The sequence below is a fragment of the Eriocheir sinensis genome, chromosome 23 (assembly GCF_024679095.1).
Source record: "Eriocheir sinensis breed Jianghai 21 chromosome 23, ASM2467909v1, whole genome shotgun sequence".
NCBI classification, from domain to species: Eukaryota; Metazoa; Arthropoda; class Malacostraca; order Decapoda; family Varunidae; genus Eriocheir; species Eriocheir sinensis.
The window spans coordinates 1,842,306-1,860,770 of NC_066531.1; the positions used below are offsets into that span (position 1 = coordinate 1,842,306).

At 43.2% G+C, this 18,465-nt stretch overlaps 2 protein-coding genes and 1 long non-coding RNA gene across 4 annotated transcripts in view; all 3 read left to right on the top strand.

Annotated features, from left to right (window-relative positions):
* Positions 1–4,180, top strand: part of LOC127002351 (ras-related protein Rab-8A-like) — a 28,471-nt gene extending 24,291 nt beyond the window's left edge. The window contains exon 7 of one of the 2 annotated variants that reach the window (XM_050868238.1): positions 3,564–4,180. The gene's annotated coding sequence lies outside the window, so the exon portion shown is untranslated. Of the gene's footprint in view, positions 1–1,151; positions 1,536–3,563 lie in introns of those variants that run through there. The other variant, XM_050868239.1, reaches the window with a different exon arrangement.
* A 2,116-nt stretch (positions 4,181–6,296) lies between these two features.
* Positions 6,297–17,178, top strand: LOC127002355 (40S ribosomal protein S17-like). Its single transcript, XM_050868243.1, has 4 exons — positions 6,297–6,461; positions 11,026–11,177; positions 12,064–12,235; positions 17,080–17,178. The coding sequence occupies exons 1-4, from the start codon at positions 6,459–6,461 to the stop codon at positions 17,146–17,148; spliced, it is 396 nt and encodes a 131-aa protein (XP_050724200.1). The 5' UTR covers positions 6,297–6,458; the 3' UTR covers positions 17,149–17,178.
* Positions 13,529–15,274, top strand: LOC127002370 (uncharacterized). The gene is made up of 3 exons (XR_007756097.1): positions 13,529–13,712; positions 13,958–14,685; positions 14,738–15,274. It is a non-coding gene; the product is annotated as an uncharacterized LOC127002370 (long non-coding RNA).
* Positions 17,179–18,465: the final 1,287 nt, after the last annotated feature.

Consider the following 18,465-nt stretch of genomic DNA (forward strand, 5'->3'; position numbering starts at 1 on the left):
AATAGGTGTTCTTGGGTCTTTTCACGCGGGCACGCTGTTGAAAGTAGGATGGATTGAAAGATGACCTATTGTTGAGATATCACTTGTGTTGTTATAACGAAATACGGAATAGGAAGGGAGGAGGAGGCTTTCGACAATGTTCCAACTCGATTTGCCTGCGCCTCACAATCGACGGGCGAAAGACAACTTTGTATTGGCCTTTTCAAAGAGTTTCAATATCAGTAATAAACAAAATTCATAGTCTGGCACTGGTATTCTTCAAGGAACATTTTTTTTTTTACGTCTACGCCTATAGCGCCGGTAGGCCTGCTTGAGGGGCCTGAATGGTGTTCGGCCCCAGCCCGTCATGGCGCAGGCAAGTGTTTATAGTGACGCCACCATCTTTTCTTGGCTCATGCTGCCCCCCGGAACTCCTTGATTCACCGGGTTGATGGGTGGTCTTCAGGACAGCATGTGGGTAGTTTTAAGCCACTCGGCGGTGACTGAAAAATCCCAGGTGGTAGCGAGGGGATTCGAACCCGCGTCGTCCATCACGCGGTTATTGTGGGCCAAGCACGCTACCACTCAGCCACCGCCTACCCTTATACAAAACAAGCAAAATTCACATTCTACCACTGATAATCCTGCAGGACAAGTTCAAGGGACAGTGGCAGGGAGATCAGCACCGAGGCCATGCGTAGCTATATATTTTATGCCCTAATCTTTACTTTTACGTATAGTCGCGGCGTCTGTTGAGGGGAGCAGCCCGCCAGGTCCCTGCGCGGGGCGGGAGGCGCCTCAATAGTCTGTTCAGAGCATGAGGTCGGTTCAAGGTGCGGCAGATTCCGGTATTCCCATGAGTGCGGCGCTGCCAGTTCGACCGCCAGTTATCAGATTAGCACCGTCTCCCTACCTGCCCACCCACAACCCACCTGTTTATCTCTCTCTCTTCCTCTCTCTCTCGACCTGGGGGAGGGACCTAAGTTGACACGCCGACCACCACCACCACCACCACTACCACCACCACCACCAAAACGTGGCACCATAGGAAAAAATATCTGCTACATGTCATAGAATTTATACAGATCATTATTATAATCCTAAACATCGACACTCATTGTACTATATAGCTTCCTTTACTATATACAGAATATATAAAATATCACTTTCAGATAGCACATGGATGGGAAATAAGAGAGAGAGAGACGCATGTACGAAGGTTGATTTGGCAGCATGGCGTGAGGTAAACGACGATACCAGCTCCACCCTGAACCGACCTCATGCTCTGGATAGACTATAGGACAAAGTTACACACCAATGAATCACTAAAAAGCCTATTCCTCTCTAGCTCTGTTGGACATGTTGTGTGTTGCAGTGTGGTTCCCTTCTGTATAAAATATTGTATAATACTCATGCTAATGACTGTGCTTTCAAAATACTACAGCGGCATCTGGGGTGGTGTGACAGAGTTCATTTTCTAAAATAATGTCAATAGAGATTTACTTTATAAGGGAAAGTTTCTCTAGTATTTTTTCTCATTAAAAGTATGTACGTTCTGTTAGAAGTGTCTTAGACTATCCTACAAATCCACATCGTGAAAGCAATGGGAGCTTCAGATTAACCCCTGTGACGCTGGCCTGCCTATATAGCACTGCAAAGATCACGCCGGCAGCCAGGACGTGCTTGTAACAAAACATTGACATTTAGATCGCATTCCTGTATTAAGGGTGCGGCCACACTGCTGGATTTGCTGGGAGGGTAGAGATTAGCGGGTTGCCTAGCAGGTCAGAGGCAAGAACAGACACGTTATCTAAAAGGAGTGGCCGTACAGGACGCGGGTAGCGGGTAAGCTTGGAGGGAACCCGCTACCCGCGTCCTGTATGACCACTCGTATTAGATAACATGTGTTCATTCTTGCCGATGACCCGCTAGGCAACCCGCTACCCTCCACCCTCCCAGCAAACAACCGCGTTCAGTGATCGGCAGGAAAATGACAAAATGTTAATCAGAACATTTATATAAGACAATAATATTAGTGTTTTCTGAGAGAGGTCAATGTTGCTTTTGGATTTTTTCAACCATAAACGAAACTCAGATGCATTAACTATATGATGGATACCAATCTTTGAGGAGTGTATTGGGTTTGAAATAATAGGTATGCACATCAAGTATTATTGTGTTAGCCGGTACTACTGAGTTTAATTTTGTTTTCTCGTGAATACTTGAAGCTTCCTTGTTAACCCAGTAGCAGCAACGGGCCAAATTTGTGGCTTTACCGTGTAGCAGCGACGGGCCAAATTTGTGGCTTTACCGTGTAGCAGCGACGGGCCAAATTTGTGGCTTTACCGTGTAGCAGCGACGGGCCAAATTTGTGGCTTTACCGTGTAGCAGCGACGGGCCAAATTTGTGGCTTTACCGTGTAGCAGCGACGGGCCAAATTTGTGCCATGGTATAAACCCCCAAAAATAGATGATACATAATCTGATCACAAATGCTTTGATATATATTATGAAATGGTTTGTGTGAGGGATGATTTTTTCTCATTTTTCTCGCTGAGAGGGACCATTAAGAAACATGATCCCCGCTGGTACTGGGTTAATTCATGCATCAAGATCGTTAAATTGTGTTACGCAGGGGAAAAGTTGTTGGAATGTTTAAGTCTTCAATAAACAGCTCCTGATACACGATACAGCCAACCCCTGCTCGTGGGCTGGCCGTGAAGGCGCCGCGCTGGACACCGATCAAAATCATTCAAGCTGAGATTCATGTAGACAAGCCTCCACGCTAGCTTGGATCTTGGGGCCCACATGACGTCATCACACTCTCGTACCCCCTCCACCCCCGGGACCTTAAAAATATACATTACACTGGCCATTGAAAGCCTACTCAGTCTTGAAGCTTAATAACACATGAATCGCTCAGTTTTTTTATTCTTTTTTTTTAGTCCACTGGCAATAGGAAAATTCAGCCTACTCAGTCTTGAAGCTTAATAACACATGAGTCGCTCAGTTATTTTATTCTTTTTTTTTAGACCACTGGCAATAGGAAAATTCAGCCTACTCAGTCTTGAAGCTTAATAACACATGAATATCTCAGTTTTTTTATTCTTTTTTTTAGACCACGGCCAATAGGAAAGATCAGCCTACTCAGTCTTGAAGCTTAATAACACATGAATATCTCAGTTTTTTTATTCTTTTTTTTAGACCACGGCCAATAGGAAAGATCAGCCTACTCAGTCTTGAAGCTTAATAACACATGAATCTCTCAGTTTATAAAAAAAAAAAAAGTCATTGGTCAGGTCGAACCAACAGAAAATCATAGAAGTATCAAGCGTTTTAGACATCTCCACTTTTGTTCAGCTATTTTTTTAATTTTTTGGGGTATTTCGTTGGGGATATTTAGCTGTTAGAGCGTGTGAGTTACCAACCTCGCATTTGGTCAACATATTTCTCTACTTTATTATGTTAAGATCGTTCTCCAAGCAATACACACTGACAATACATTTTCTTACGCCGTCATCGCAAGCATCTATCACCACGCCATGCTATGCCAAGTCTATATACACCGAGTCAAGTCACGCGCAGGTTTGTGGGAGGAGACACGGCCGAGGAGGCGTGGTTTATGCGTGACGTTGCTTGGAGCCAAACTAGAGAATGTAGAAACAGGGATTTAGAGAAAACGAGGAAAGGCGGACTAATTTAAATCAATCACTTCAACATGCCCTCCCTCACACCCCACACCGCCGTTTGTAGGCATTGGAATTACAGTCACGCAATAGCACAATAAAAAGACATATTTTTCCGTCAGTGGCTTGCCTGTACGCGCTGTGAAAGAAGGCGAGAATGTACATCCAGAGTGCACACACGGCCCCAACTTCAGTCACCCCTGAACTGGCGGGTATTTTCTGTTTTGGTCCAAGTGACGTCATCCCGCTGCTCCGCCCCCAAAACCGCCTCCTGCGCGTACCGGTCGGAGTTCTGAAGCAGTGACTTGACTTGGTATATATAGACTTAGATGATATATGTGTGCTTGGCATCGGCGGCCCTCTCGGCGACACTCATTGGACACGAGAAGAAAACGGTCTCCCTTTGTATCATTCACTCTTTATAAACAAAACAAAACAACAACAAAAACTCACTCTGAACTACTCTGCCTCCCCCACCCACTGAGACACCTGTATACTGAATAAAAGATACCGTTATCATCCCTTTCATTTTCCGGCGTTTTCAGTTTATCTCCTCACAGAATTAGGAATTATTAGATTTAACAAAAGCCTGGCGTACAAGGAAATTAAGAGAGGATGGTGACAATCTAGTCTGCACATTTACAAACAATAGAAGGAAGAAATGAAGGAAGTTTGTTTATACGACAACATATACAATCATATCAGTAAAACTACAGAGCAAGAGCTAACTGCCTATTGATCCAGGACAGGAAAGAACACTCAAATCCAGACATTTTGCAAGATATATGACATTGTGATGCAGAGAGCGAAACACTACTACAATGTCCAAAATAAGGTGACCAGATTCCTGAGACAAAATCCGCGGACATTTTCGGTTCATAGGCGTAAAAACCTGCTCCTGGGATTGAGTGGCTGAAGCAAACGAGAGAATTATAGCAGCCATGATGTGGCGGGTATTTTTTGTTTTGGCTCCAAGTGACGTCATCCCGCTGCTCCGCCCCCAAAACAGCCTCCTGCGCGTACCGGTTCTGGAAAAGATGTGATATGCAAGGAATAGGGAATTGGATGATTTGTAATGGATATACTGCTTGTTTTGCTTTATTTTTACAGGTTGTGCCGATATGAAGGCCTGCTCCATTTTGCAAGATATGGCATTGTGATGGAGAGAGCGAAACACTGGGCCATTTCCCACGACAATGTCCAGCATACCAGAGACCGGATTCACCAAACCACTCACGAGACCTGTTGTTGGTAAATCTTCTGGTAACTCCATCAATAACAGGTCTCGTCTTCTCTCTCTGCTGTTAATATTGTGTAGTGATATCTTGGTTTAACATGTGTTACATACTACGCATGCTATATATATTTTCACCTCTTAATCATGAGTAAGCCCTCCCTTACACTTCTGGGGCAGGATTCATCAAACTGCTCACGAAACCTGTTGTGGGTAAGTCTTCTGGTAACTCCATCATCAAGGAACGCTCTTGATCTTAAGGTGACCCCAATGGCAATTAAATAAGTGTCGACCAGGCCAGCACTTCATTCACTGTCATCAGAGCGGCCTAAACACAATTAAGGATCATTCGTAGAGGTCAGATTTACTTAAAGACTTATACCAACGACCGGTCTTGTAGTGGGTTCATGAATCCGGCCCCCCAGAGGAGAACATATGATAACCTGCAATTAGTAACCTCTCAATTGCCTATGAATATATAAAACTTATTTATATGTTAATAAGGTTATGTTTGAAGCCATTATTTGTTTATTAATACGTCAGTAACATCACAAATAACGGGTATTCTGTTCACTCTGGCAAGGCTCACTATTGATGACTTTAACAGCCCCACAGAAATGGCTGATAATTATATTGGTGGTTTTGTTTTTAGCGAGAGAACCAGAACACACAGGCTCGCATATCAGGCATCTTCTACAAGGCCAGAGCAAACTGCCTGGCATCAAATGTTCGGAAAAGACACACCAACGAAGAGGAAAAATGATTGATTGATTTCATGTATTGCTGAAATGGAAAACCTAACATTGATTGATTGATTTTTTACTTTTTATTGTGCCCAGACTAAGCGAGCCCCAACAACCCTACCCATTGACCAACAAAACACTGGAGGGAAACAAAAATGCGGTGTTTGAATTCTAGAAAGCAAAACAAAACTCAATATTAGAGAAACAAGTACGAAACAGGTATTGTGCCCAGACTACGCCAGCCCCAACAACCCTACCCATTGACCAACAAAACACTGGAGGGAAACAAAAATGCGGTGTTTGAATTCTGGAAAGCAAAACAAAACTCAATATAAGAGAAACAAGTACGAAACGGGAACATACTTTTTATTGTTCCCAGAGTACCCGAGCCCCAACAACCCTACCCATTGACCAACAAAACACTGGAGAGAAACAAAAATGCGGTGTTTGAATTCTGGAAACCAAAACAAAACTCAATATAAGAAAAACAAGTAGGAAACGGGATCATGAGGCCCCGTTGCAAAGCTGAAATGGAGAACCTAACATACTTTTTATTGTCGCGAGCCCCAACAATCCTACCCATTGACCAACAAAACACTGGAGAGAAACAAAAATGCGGTGTTTGAATCCTGGAAACCAAAACAAAACTCCATATAAGAGAAACAAGTAGGAAACGGGATCATGAGGCGCCGTTGGAAAGGCGTAACCCAGACCATCAACAACACACCCGCACCCCGCGCCTCCTTTCTCGCCCAAGCCTCGTCTGGTGTGTGTGGCGCCGCGACCAACCGAGACTTTATCCGCTGCATCCTCCGCCATGGTGAGTGTGTGGGCGGCGGGGCATGGGGCATCACACCCGCCAGCCCTTCGAAAGAAACCCTGCCCGGGGAAAAGCGGGGCCATGGGTCAGGGGCGGCAGGGAGAGCCATGGGTGTTGGGCCATGGGAGGTAAACAAACCCTGCCCCGCTAGGCCCTAGGGAGGCATGGCCGGGGCCTTGCCTCACCCGGGCCATGGTGTGTGTGTGCTTGCTACTACTACTACTACTACTACTACTACTACTACTACTACTACTACTACTACTACTATTATGGCGTGCCCTGAGCGTGCCCTCTAAAGTTGACCAGGAACACTTAAGGCCGCATTTTAAGATCTACTATTACTACTACTACTACTACTACTACTACTACTACTACTACTACTACTACTACTATTTCTACTACTACTACTACTATGGCGTGCCCTGAGCTTGCCCTCCAAAGTGTCCGACCAGGAACACTAATACTGCAGTGGGTGTGGGTGTGGGGGTGGGTGGGGCAGGCCTTGGGTGTGCCCCGTGACCTGCCCCGCCAGCCCCCAGGTCAAGTCGAGGGCCATCAGGCCGGCCGTCATTCCCCTCACCGGCACACACTCTAGAGGTAGATTTTTTGATATATGTCCAGAATTACACCCAACTCGGGTTAACGCACTCAGCTCACAACCGAGAGAGCCCGGGTTCGATTCCCGGGCGGAGTGGAAAAATTTGGGCGGCTTTTCCGATACCCTATGCCCCTGTCCACCCAGCAGTGTACCAGGTATTAATCGGGTAATTGTGGAGATTCAATACACGCCTTCAAAATATGATATCCCGAGTTCGATTCCCGGGTGGAGTGGAAAAATTTGGGTGGCTTTTCCGATACCCTATGCCCCTGTCCACCCAGCAGTGTACCAGGTATTAATCGGGTGAGCAGTGTTGCCAATGATCCGGTTAGCGATGGTATGTTTAGTTAACCATTACCCCATGCATGTTATACCAGGTCCACCAAGCCTGAATACTTATTTTTTAAGAACGCACCTTAACCCATTACTATACCCGGCCCAAACCTTCACGAAACTCCGGGTAAAGGTGCGTTCTTAAAAAACAAAGATCAAAAAATGACCCCGACCTGGTCTCACATGCGAGGGCTAATCGCAAACTTAACGTACCATCGCTAACTTAGCATACCATCGCTAACCAGATCATCGGCAACACTGTCTCTGCTGCTGATACCAAAACAGGGCGTGTATGTTTAATATGTCTTTTCACGACCTTTAATGCTTTTTCTTTACTTCTAATTTTTTATGCTTTCATGCTATGGTTGAGGGAGGTGTGTTTCATCCCTTAAGTATAACATGCAGGCGTAATATCGTACTCTGGAAGCGTGTATTGAATCTCCACAATTACCCGATTAATACCTGGTACACTGCTGGGTGGACAGGGGCATAGGGTATCGGAAAAGCCGCCCAAATTTTTCCACTCCGCCCGGGAATCGAACCTGGGATATCGTATTTTGAAGGCGCGTATTGAATCTCCACAATAACCCGATTAATACCTGGTACACTGCTGGGTGGACAGGGGCATAGGGTATCGGAAAAGCCGCCCAAATTTTTCCACTCCGCCCGGGAATCGAACCCGGGATATCGTATTTTGAAGGCGCGTAGTGAATCTCCACAATTACCCGATTAATACCTGGTACACTGCTGGGTGGACAGGGGCATAGGGTATCGGAAAAGCCGCCCAAATTTTTCCACTCCGCCCGGGAATCGAACCCGGGCTCTCTCGGTTGTGAGCTGAGTGCGCTAACCCGAGTTGGGTGTAATTCTGGACATTTATCAGAAAATCTACCTCTAGAGTGTGTGCCAGTGAGGGGAATGACGGCCGGCCTGATGGCCCTCGACCTGACCTGGGGGCTGGCGGGGCAGGTCACGGGGCACACCCATGGCCTGCCCCACACATCTCCACAACTACCATTAATCGGGGGTTGTGTCCCGTCTCCTGGGGTCTGTTCCCTTCTCCTATAATTCCTAGAAACAGGTCACTGGCCCCTTGTTCAAGTCAAAATTGTTTCATATATTAAAACAAAAAAAAACATATTCATTGATAAATTAAAAATACACAAAATATTCCAGGTAATATATTGGTCTCTAATCATCATTCATGCTTAATAATGGTCATCATTCATCCATCTGTGGTTTAGTTTAGGAGCTATACTATATTTACAGCCATATTTAGCCTTTTCCTGTGCTTGCTTGGGGTACGGTACACAGTGGTACATTGCGGCCATCATGCGGTCATTCGGTGCATTCCGTTCATCCCACTCGCCAACCTCACACAAAGCACATTAAGTACATTTACGGAGTGAGGTACTTTTAAAAATGTTTACAGCTTTTGTACTAATTATATGCAGTGTTTCTAAAGATACTCTGTTTTCTTTAGATCTACAAAGTGTCATGTTCAAGAGTAACTGTTCACACATCGCAATGGAGTCACATTTTTATGCCGGTCTGGCTGGAGGACCAACCAAAACGTGCTTCTTTCGACCTGTTCCGCTTTCTACTACTTCCTCCATTGATGCCTAAATGCCGTCCTATTGTGCAGCGCTGGGTTGCGGAAATGAGCGGAACAAGTTCACTCATAAGTCATTCTTTAGACTTCCAGCTGTGGAGAAAATACAGGGGCCGAAAGGAGAGAAAATAACACAAGAACACTGAATGGCCGTTGCCCTCAGCGTTCTTTACATATCAACTTTTTTTCTCTCCCATCAGTCTGTATCTCGTCCACAGCTGGTAGTCTGTAGAATGACTTACCGGGGAACTTGTTTTATATATTTCCACCGCAGCGCTGTAGAAAAGGATGACATTAAGCAAAAAGTCCGTCTTCCGGCACCAGTGGAGGAAGCAATACAGGCTCTTGCAGTTTCCCAATGTTCTTGTGTTCTTATGTTTATGTTCTTAAAGCGGAACAGGTCAAAGGATTTTAAGGGAGGCTGCAGATATTTGTGGAAATTTAACATTCGTGGGGGTCTTTCATGTAACTCCTGGTAATGTTATGGGACGCTTGTACATATAAACAGCATTATGACCCAGAATGTTATACTTATTATTAATATTTATTGGTATATCCGTAAAATATCGTCACCTTCGTAAACAGAACGCCTAAGTTGTTATGTTCTACTTCTCAGGAAATTAGAAAAGAACCGTCGTTATCTCATTTGGGTTAAGATTTAGGCAGAAATTAAAAGGCAAATTCTAGAACTCTCAAACCCTGAATAACAAAGCCAACTTCAATCATCCCTCAAATAGTACGGTTTCCAATAGTACAGTTTCCAATGGTACAGTTTCCAATGGTACAGTTTCCAATGGTACAGTTTCCAATGGTACAGTTTCCAATGGTAGTTTCCAATAGTACAGTTTCCAATAGTACAGTTTCCAATAGTACAGTTTCCAATAGTACAGTTTCCAATAGTACAGTTTCCAATAGTACAGTTTCCAATAGTACAGTTTCCAATAGTACAGTTTCCAATAGTACAGTTTCCAATAGTACAGTTTCCAATAGTACAGTTTCCAATAGTACAGTTTCCAATAGTACAGTTTCCAATAGTACAGTTTCCAATAGTACAGTTTCCAATAGTACAGTTTCCAATAGTACGGTTTTGGATTTCTACGGATTGTCATGGAAGACCTTTTTAGGATTTTTGAATTTCATGCTCGTCGGGAAATTCAGAAATCCTAAAAAAATCTGAAAATCCACATAAATCCAAAACTGAACCATTGAAAACCGTACTATTTGAGGGATGACTTAAAAATCTAGCATGAAATTCAGAAATCCTAAAAAAATCCATGAAAATCCACATAAATCCAAAACTGAACCATTGAAAACCGTACTATTTGAGGGATGACTTAAAAATCTAGCATGAAATTCAGAAATCCTAAAAAAATCCATGAAAATCCACATAAATCCGAAACTGAACCATTGAAAACTGTACTATTTGAGGGATGACTTAACAAAAATCTTGCATGAAATTCAGAAATCCTAAAAAAATCCATGAAAATCCACATAAGCCCGAAACTGAACCATTGAAAACCGTACTATTTGAGGGGTGACAATAAAAATCTAGCATGAAATTCAGAAATCCTAAAAAAATCCATGAAAATCCACATCAATCCAAAACTGAGCCATTGAAAACCGTACTATTTGAGGGATAACTTAAGAAAAATCTAGCATGAAATTCAGAAATCCTAAAAAAATCCATGAAAATCCACATAAGCCCGAAACTGAGCCATTGAAAACCGTACTATTTGAGGGGTGACTTAATAAAAATCTAGCACGAAATTCAGAAATCCTAAAAAAATCCATGAAAATCCACATAAGCCCGAAACTGAGCCATTGAAAACCGTACTATTTGAGGGGTGACTTAACAAAAATAGTTACATGATGAAAAATTAATGTAAACAAAAACCTGGAAAATACTGAAAAATGACATGGCCGATTATGTTACGAAGGTGACGATATATAAATTTACCTTTGACGATATATAAATTTACCTTTCAATTATCCATTCCCTCAACCACCCATCTATTTTTCAGGGTCGTGTCCGTACGAAGACCGTCAAGAAGGCGGCTCGGGTGATCATTGAGAAATATTACACTCGCCTGGGCAGTGACTTCCACACCAACAAGCGCATCTGTGAGGAGATCGCCATCATCCCCTCCAAGCCCCTCCGCAACAAGATCGCTGGGTATGTATGGAGAGTACTTTGTAAGAAAAATGGGGGCTTCGTGGTGCAGTGGTTAGCACACGCGGGTCACAACCGAGAGAGCCTGGGTTCGATTCCCGGGCGGAGTGGAAAAGTTTGGGCGGGTTTTCCGATACCCTACGCCCCTGTCCACCCAGCAGTGTACCAGGTATTAATCGGGGGTTGTGTCCCGTCTCCTGGGGTCTGTTCCCTTCTCCTATAATTCCTTCCCCTTCTGTCTCTCTCCGGCATGTGACCACAGATGTTGCGCCGACTAAACCAAACTTTCCAACTGTTCCCTTCTCCTATAGTTCCTTCCCCTTCTGTCTCTCTCCGGCATATGACCACAGATGTTGCGCCCACTAAACAAAACTTTCCAACTTTTCCGTGACAGGGAAGAACCGTAGAGGAGATCCTAATGTCTGCTTTAGAATGATTGTAAACAGTGTGTCAGAGGTGCCAGCTTCCTTCTCTAAGTTCTTCAGCAACACTGCTCATGAGGGTATCCTGTTTGGTCAGGGCCTGGATGGTGTTCGGCCCCAGCCCATCATGTCGCAGGCAAGTGTTTATAGTGGCGCCATCTTCCCTTGGCTCATGCTGCCCCCCGGAACTCCTCCTTGATTCACCGGGCTGATGGGAGGTCTTCAGGACAGCATGTGGGTAGTTTTAAGCCACTCGGCGGTGACTGAAAAACCCCAGGTGGTAGCGTGGGGATTCGAACCCACCCGCGTCGTCCATCACGCGGCGAATGTGGGCCCAGCACGCTACCACTCAGCCACCGCCTACCCTAAATTAAACCTTGTGACCAGTCTGAGGGGGTTAGCAATCAAAATGGAAAAGGATGATACTTGATACCTTCCCCATTAGTCATGTGATTCTCGTTCTTCAGGTTCGTAACTCATCTCATGAAGAGGATCCAGCGTGGGCCAGTGCGAGGCATTTCCATCAAGCTTCAGGAGGAGGAGCGTGAGCGTCGCGATAACTATGTGCCCGAGGTGTCCGCCTTGGAGCAGGGCATCATCGAGGTGGACGCTGATACCAAGGAGATGTTGAAGATGATGGTGTGTTATTTAGTTATTTTTTTACAGCTAAGGTCTCGAACAGAGGTCAAAGGAGTGTCCAAAAACAGAGGTCAAAAACAGATTATCGCATTGAAGGTATTACTGTTATGAATTTAATTAAGTATATATTTAAAATACCATTTGTCTTAACCGTGTAGCATTAGGGATCATGTTTCTTAATGGTCCCTCCAAGCGAGAAAAATGAGAAAAAATCACCCCTCACACAAACCATTTCATAATATATATCAAAGCATTTGTGATCAGATTATGTATCATCTATTTTGGGGGGTTTATATCATGGCACAAATTTGGCCCGTCGCTGCTACACAGTAAAGCCACAAATTTGGCTGTCATGTTACACGGTAAAGCCACAAATTTGGCCCATCGCTGCTACACGGTAAAGCCACAAATTTGGCCTGTCGCTGCTACACGGTAAAGCCACAAATTTGGCCCGTCACTGCTACACGGTAAAGCCACAAATTTGGCCCGTCGCTGCTACACAGTAAAGCCACAAATTTGGCCCGTCGCTGCTACACGGTAAAGCCACAAATTTGGCCCATCGATGCTACACGGTTAATATTACAAAGTACGAGGCCACAATCTCACATTTCCATTCATTAACTCACTTATTGCAAGATTTCTCAGTGTATTTTTAGTCCTGGGTTCGTCATAATGTGTATTGATGCTAAGCAGCGATAATGTAAACACGGGTTAAGACCAGTGTTTATTTTGGACCTCCGGGATGACATTAACGGAGACAGTGCCATCATCGTGCTGTCATTGATCCTGAAATGTGCATTCTTATATATATGGAACCTATCATCCCATAAATTATAGAGGGTTAAGTTCCACGACCCATTTTGGAGCCCTCAAACTCTTTATTCCGGCACCATTTCACAATAATAAACCACTAAAGATTGCTTCCAGGGAGAGACACACCAGAAGTCTATGATTTAAGCTGGTCATTAGTTGTCCGAGGCTTAACTTTCGGATCAGAGGGAGGGAAAGGTTGATTATAGGAGAGGAAAGTGCGGGGAAACATTTGCACCTGGCGGCCTCTTGCGTGTCACTGAACCTCACCAGCCAGTCACTCCAGCGTCGATATTCCCATAACAGTGAATTTTTCTTGCGTAAAACAAATACTGGGCACATTTAGGTAAAACAAATACTGGGCACATTTAGGTAAAACAAATACTTGGCACATTTAGGTAAAACAAATACTTGGCACATTTAGGTTAGTCACATATGAGCGAATTCGCATATTACGAACTCACATATATCAAATACCTGGTGTAGTTCTGTTAGTTGTACTTTTTATAATTGACTAGTGAGAATTTTTAACTTTGAGCGAACGTGACTTGCTACATTAATTAGTACAACAATTTGCATTATCTTCCGACTGCTGTAAATCCCAGTAAATCATAATACTTGCATAACTGAATTTTTCTTGCGTAAAACAAATACTTGGCACATTTAGGTTAATCGCATATGAGTGAATTCGCATATTACGAGCTCACATATATCAAATACCTGGTGTAGTTCTGTTAGTTGTACTTTTTATAATTGACTAGTGAGAATTTTTAACTTTGAGCGAACGTGACTAGCTATATTAATTAGTACAACAATTTGCATTATCTTCAGACTGCTGTAAATCCCAGTAAATCACAATACTTGCATAACAGTGAATTGATCTCGCGTAAAACAAATACTTGGCACATTTAGGTTAGTCACATATGAGTGAATTCGCATATTACGAACTCACATATATCAAATACCCAGTGTAGTTTTGTTTGTTGTTCTTTTTATAATTGACTAGTGAGAATTTTTAACTATTTCTGAGCGAACGTGACCAGCTACATTAATTAGTACAAGAATTTGCATTATCTTCCAACTGCTGTAAATCCCAGTAAATCACAATACTTGCATAACAGTGAATTTTTCTTGCGTAAAACAAATACTTGGCACATTTAGGTTAGTCACATATGAGTGAATTCGCATATTACGAGCTCACATATATCAAATACCTGGTGTAGTTCTGTTAGTTGTACTTTTTATAATTGACTAGTGAGAATTTTTAACTTTGAGCGAACGTGACTAGCTATATTAATTAGTACAACAATTTGCATTATCTTCCAACTGCTGTAAATCCCAGTAAATCACAATACTTGCATAACAGTGAATTTTTCTTGCGTAAAACAAATACTTGGCACATTTAGGTAAAACAAATACTTGGCACATTTAGGTAAAACAAATACTTGGCACATTTAGGTAAAACAAATACTTGGCACATTTAGGTAAAACAAATACTTGGCACATTTAGGTAAAACAAATACTTGGCACATTTAGGTAAAACAAATACTTGGCACATTTAGGTAAAACAAATACTTGGCACATTTAGGTAAAACAAATACTTGGCACATTTAGGTAAAACAAATACTTGGCACATTTAGGTAAAACAAATACTTGGCACATTTAGGTAAAACAAACACTTGGCACATTTAGGTAAAACAAATACTTGGCACATTTAGGTAAAACAAATACTTGGCACATTTAGGTTAATCACATATGAGCGAATTCGCATATTACAAACTCACATATATCAAATACCCAATGTACTTTCATAATTTGTGGGTACCAGATATCCATAAACAAGACCAATTATCAGAAAAACTACATTTAGATATCAACAGTGGTGATTTTAAGAGGTAGCCTAATGGAATTTGCTGCGGGTTAGATACAGTAAACAAGAGCACATTGACCCTCGCCCAAGCAATGATGCCAAGCCCACAAATCCGCCCTTGAAGGATTAACCCGCGACCTTTTGTGAAACCAACTATAGTAATTTATATTTCTCCAGGATAAATTTCTCCCCTAATGTTCATCACCCGTGGGCATGTTTAACCCGGTAGCAGCGATGGGCCAAATTTGTGGCTTTACCGTGTAGCAGCGACGGGCCAAATTTGTGGCTTTACCGTGTAGCAGCGACGGGCCAAATTTGTGGCTTTACCGTGTAGCAGCGACGGGCCAAAGTTGTGGCTTTACCGTAGCAGTGACGGGCCAAATTTGTGGCTTTACCGTGTAGCAGCGACGGGCCAAATTTGTGGCTTTACCGTGTAGCAGCGACGGGCCAAATTTGTGGCTTTACCGTGTAGCAGCGACGGGCCAAATTTGTGGCTTTACCGTGTAGCAGCGACGGGCCAAATTTGTGGCTTTACCGTGTAGCAGCGACGGGCCAAATTTGTGGCTTTACCGTGTAGCAGCGACGGGGAAAATTTGTGCCATGATATAAACCCCCAAAATAGATGATCCATAATCTGATCACAAATGCTTTGATATGTATTATGAAATGGTTTGTGTGAGGGGTGATTTTTTCTCATTTTTCTCGCTTAGAGGGACCATTAAGAAACATGGTCCCCGCTGATACTGGGTTAAAGTGTTAATTTTTGCTTAATAAGTGAGGAAAACACTCAACATGGCTGCTGAGGACCACTAATGTTCTTATAAACTTGGATTAAAACTACATATAAGTGCTCAGTCCCCATTTTTAAATTTAATACTAAAATTGAGGTTAATCCCTTCACTACGGCCGGGCCAAAACAGTGCCCCGCGCCGTATCCGGGATCGCCGCGCGCGCTGAATTTCAAATGTCGCTATTGAATATAACAAGTTTTCAGCCATAAACTCAACACAATCATCATGTATTATATATGAAAACATGCAGAATTAAATGGTTCACATAAAGAAACTCACTACGGCTGGGCCAAAACAGTGCCCCGCGCCGTATCCGAGATCGCCGTGCGCGCTGAATTTCAAATGTCGCTATTGAGTATAACAAGTTTTCAGCCATAAACTCAACACAATCATCATGTATTATATATGAAAACATGCATAATTAAATGGTTCACATAAAGAAACTCACTACGGCCAGGCCAAAACATTGCCCCGCGCCGTATTCAGGATCACTGCGCGCATCAAATTTCCAATGTCGCTATTGAATATAACAAGTTTTCAGCCATAAACTCAACACAACCATCATGTATTATATATGAAAACATGCAGAATTAAATGGTGCACATAGAGAAACTCACTACGGCCGGGCCAAAACAGTGCCCCGCGCCGTATCCGAAATCGCCGTGCGCGCCAAATTTCAAATGTTGCTATTGAATATAACAAGTTTTCAGCCAAAAACTCAACATATTCAGCATGTGTTATATTTGAAAACATGCAGAATTAAATGGTGCACATAAAGAAACTCACTACGGCTGGGCCAAAATATGGCCCCGCGCCGTATCGGAGATCGTCGCGCGCGCTGAATTTCAAATGTCGCTATTGAATCTAACAAGTTTTCAGCCATAAACTCAACACAATCATCATGTATTATATATGAAAACATGCAGAATTAAATGGTTCACATAAAGAAACTCACTACGGCCGGGCCAAAACAGTGCCCCGCGCCGTATCCGGGATCGCCGTGCGCGTCAAATTTCAAATGTTGCTATTGAATATAACAAGTTTTCAGCCATAAACTCAACACAATCATCATGTATTATATATGAAAACATGCAGAATTAAATGATGCACATAGAGAAACATAAAATACTTGATAATTTTGAGATGTAAGCATAAATATAGAGATAAAATAACTCATATATTGGCAAAAGCGAGCAAGTATGCGCGTCCTCGGATATGGTACGGGGGCACACAAGGACACAGTATACGCGTCCTTGTGTTGAAGGGGTTAAGTTTGCCATGCACAGGCCATCTAACAGGAGGTGACTGGTATAGCTGCCATGATTAACATCTTCAGGAACCTTTGTAATAATTGCCCTTCTATTTTTTTCCAGGACTTCGATAAGGTTGCCGGCCTGCAGGTGACCCAGCCCATCCCATCCACATATGGAGGAAGGAGATAAACAGTTAGAAATAAACATCCTTGAAGTGTATATATAGTGTGTTTTCATTGTCACAAGCCTCCAGTGTTCTGATTTTTAGGGAAATGAAAAATTTGTGTGATACTGTGGAGTCTACATGGCCGATTCTACTTAAACATGCAGTCTACCTCACTACAGGAATCCTATAATGCAGGATAATGAAGAATGATGTGTCTGCATGTCAAAATTAGAGATAAAAGTGTGTGTAAGATCAGAGTGCGTCATGTCAACTGGGTTAGTCAACATTTATATGGACAGTGTCATTAGAGAAATTAAGGGCAAAATTGATGTAAGACTTCGATGAGGGAAGGATGTGGGCACTGATTTCGATACTGTTTGCTGATGACACGGTGCCCATCGCTGAAAATGAGTGCCCTACAAAATCTGGTCAGTGTTTTCGATAGTGTCTGTAACAGGAGAAAGCTGAAAGTAGATGTCAACAAAAGTATAGTACGGTTTGTGAGCGAAGTAGGAGATTGTAGATTTTGTATGCCCATATCGAGTGGGCATTGCACGCGTAAAAGAATGCAGGATAATTTTGAAAGGTGAAGAAATGGAGGAGGTCAATGAGTTTAAGTACCCTGGATCAGTTATGTGTAAGCCTGGTGGTATGGAGGGAGAGATGAGAGAAAGGGCATTGCAGGGAAGGAGGGAGGGAGGGTATGTCTTTGGGCCGAATCATAAATGGCAGAAGTGTGAACATGGAGGTACAGAGGGCTTTGAGAAATACAGTAATAGTACCAACCCTCACATATGGGCCGGGAATGAAAGTTGAGTGCAGGCAGTGGAAAGGAGTTGAGGAGTGCTTGTGGGGTGAGTAGAATGGATGGAATGAGTAATGAATGTCCCTCTCCGGCATATGACCACAGGTGTTGCGCCGACTAAACCAAACTTTCCAACTGTTCCCTTCTCCTATAATTCCTTCCCCTTCTGTCTCTCTCCGGCATATGACCACAGATGTTGCGCCCACTAAACCAAACTTTCCAACTGTTCCCTTCTCCTATAATTCCTTCCCCTTCTGTCTCTCTCCGGCATATGACCACAGATGTTGCGCCGACTAAATGAAACTTTCCAACTGTTCCCTTCTATAATTCCTTCCCCTTGTGTCTCTCTCCGGCATATGACCACAGATGTTGCGCCGACTAAACCAAACTTTCCAACTGTTCCCTTCTATAATTCCTTCCCCTTCTGTCTCTCTCCGGCATATGACCACAGATGTTGCGCCCACTAAACCAAACTTTCCAACTGTTCCCGTCTCCTATAATTCCTTCCCCTTCTGTCTCTCTCCGGCATATGACC

Bases quoted from the DNA above. Each gene is read 5' to 3' on its own strand.
- LOC127002355 (XM_050868243.1), top strand. The intron at 11,178-12,063 runs GTATGTATGGAG...CTCGTTCTTCAG, and splicing joins CTCCGCAACAAGATCGCTGG to GTTCGTAACTCATCTCATGA. The intron at 12,236-17,079 runs GTGTGTTATTTA...ATTTTTTTCCAG, and splicing joins AGGAGATGTTGAAGATGATG to GACTTCGATAAGGTTGCCGG.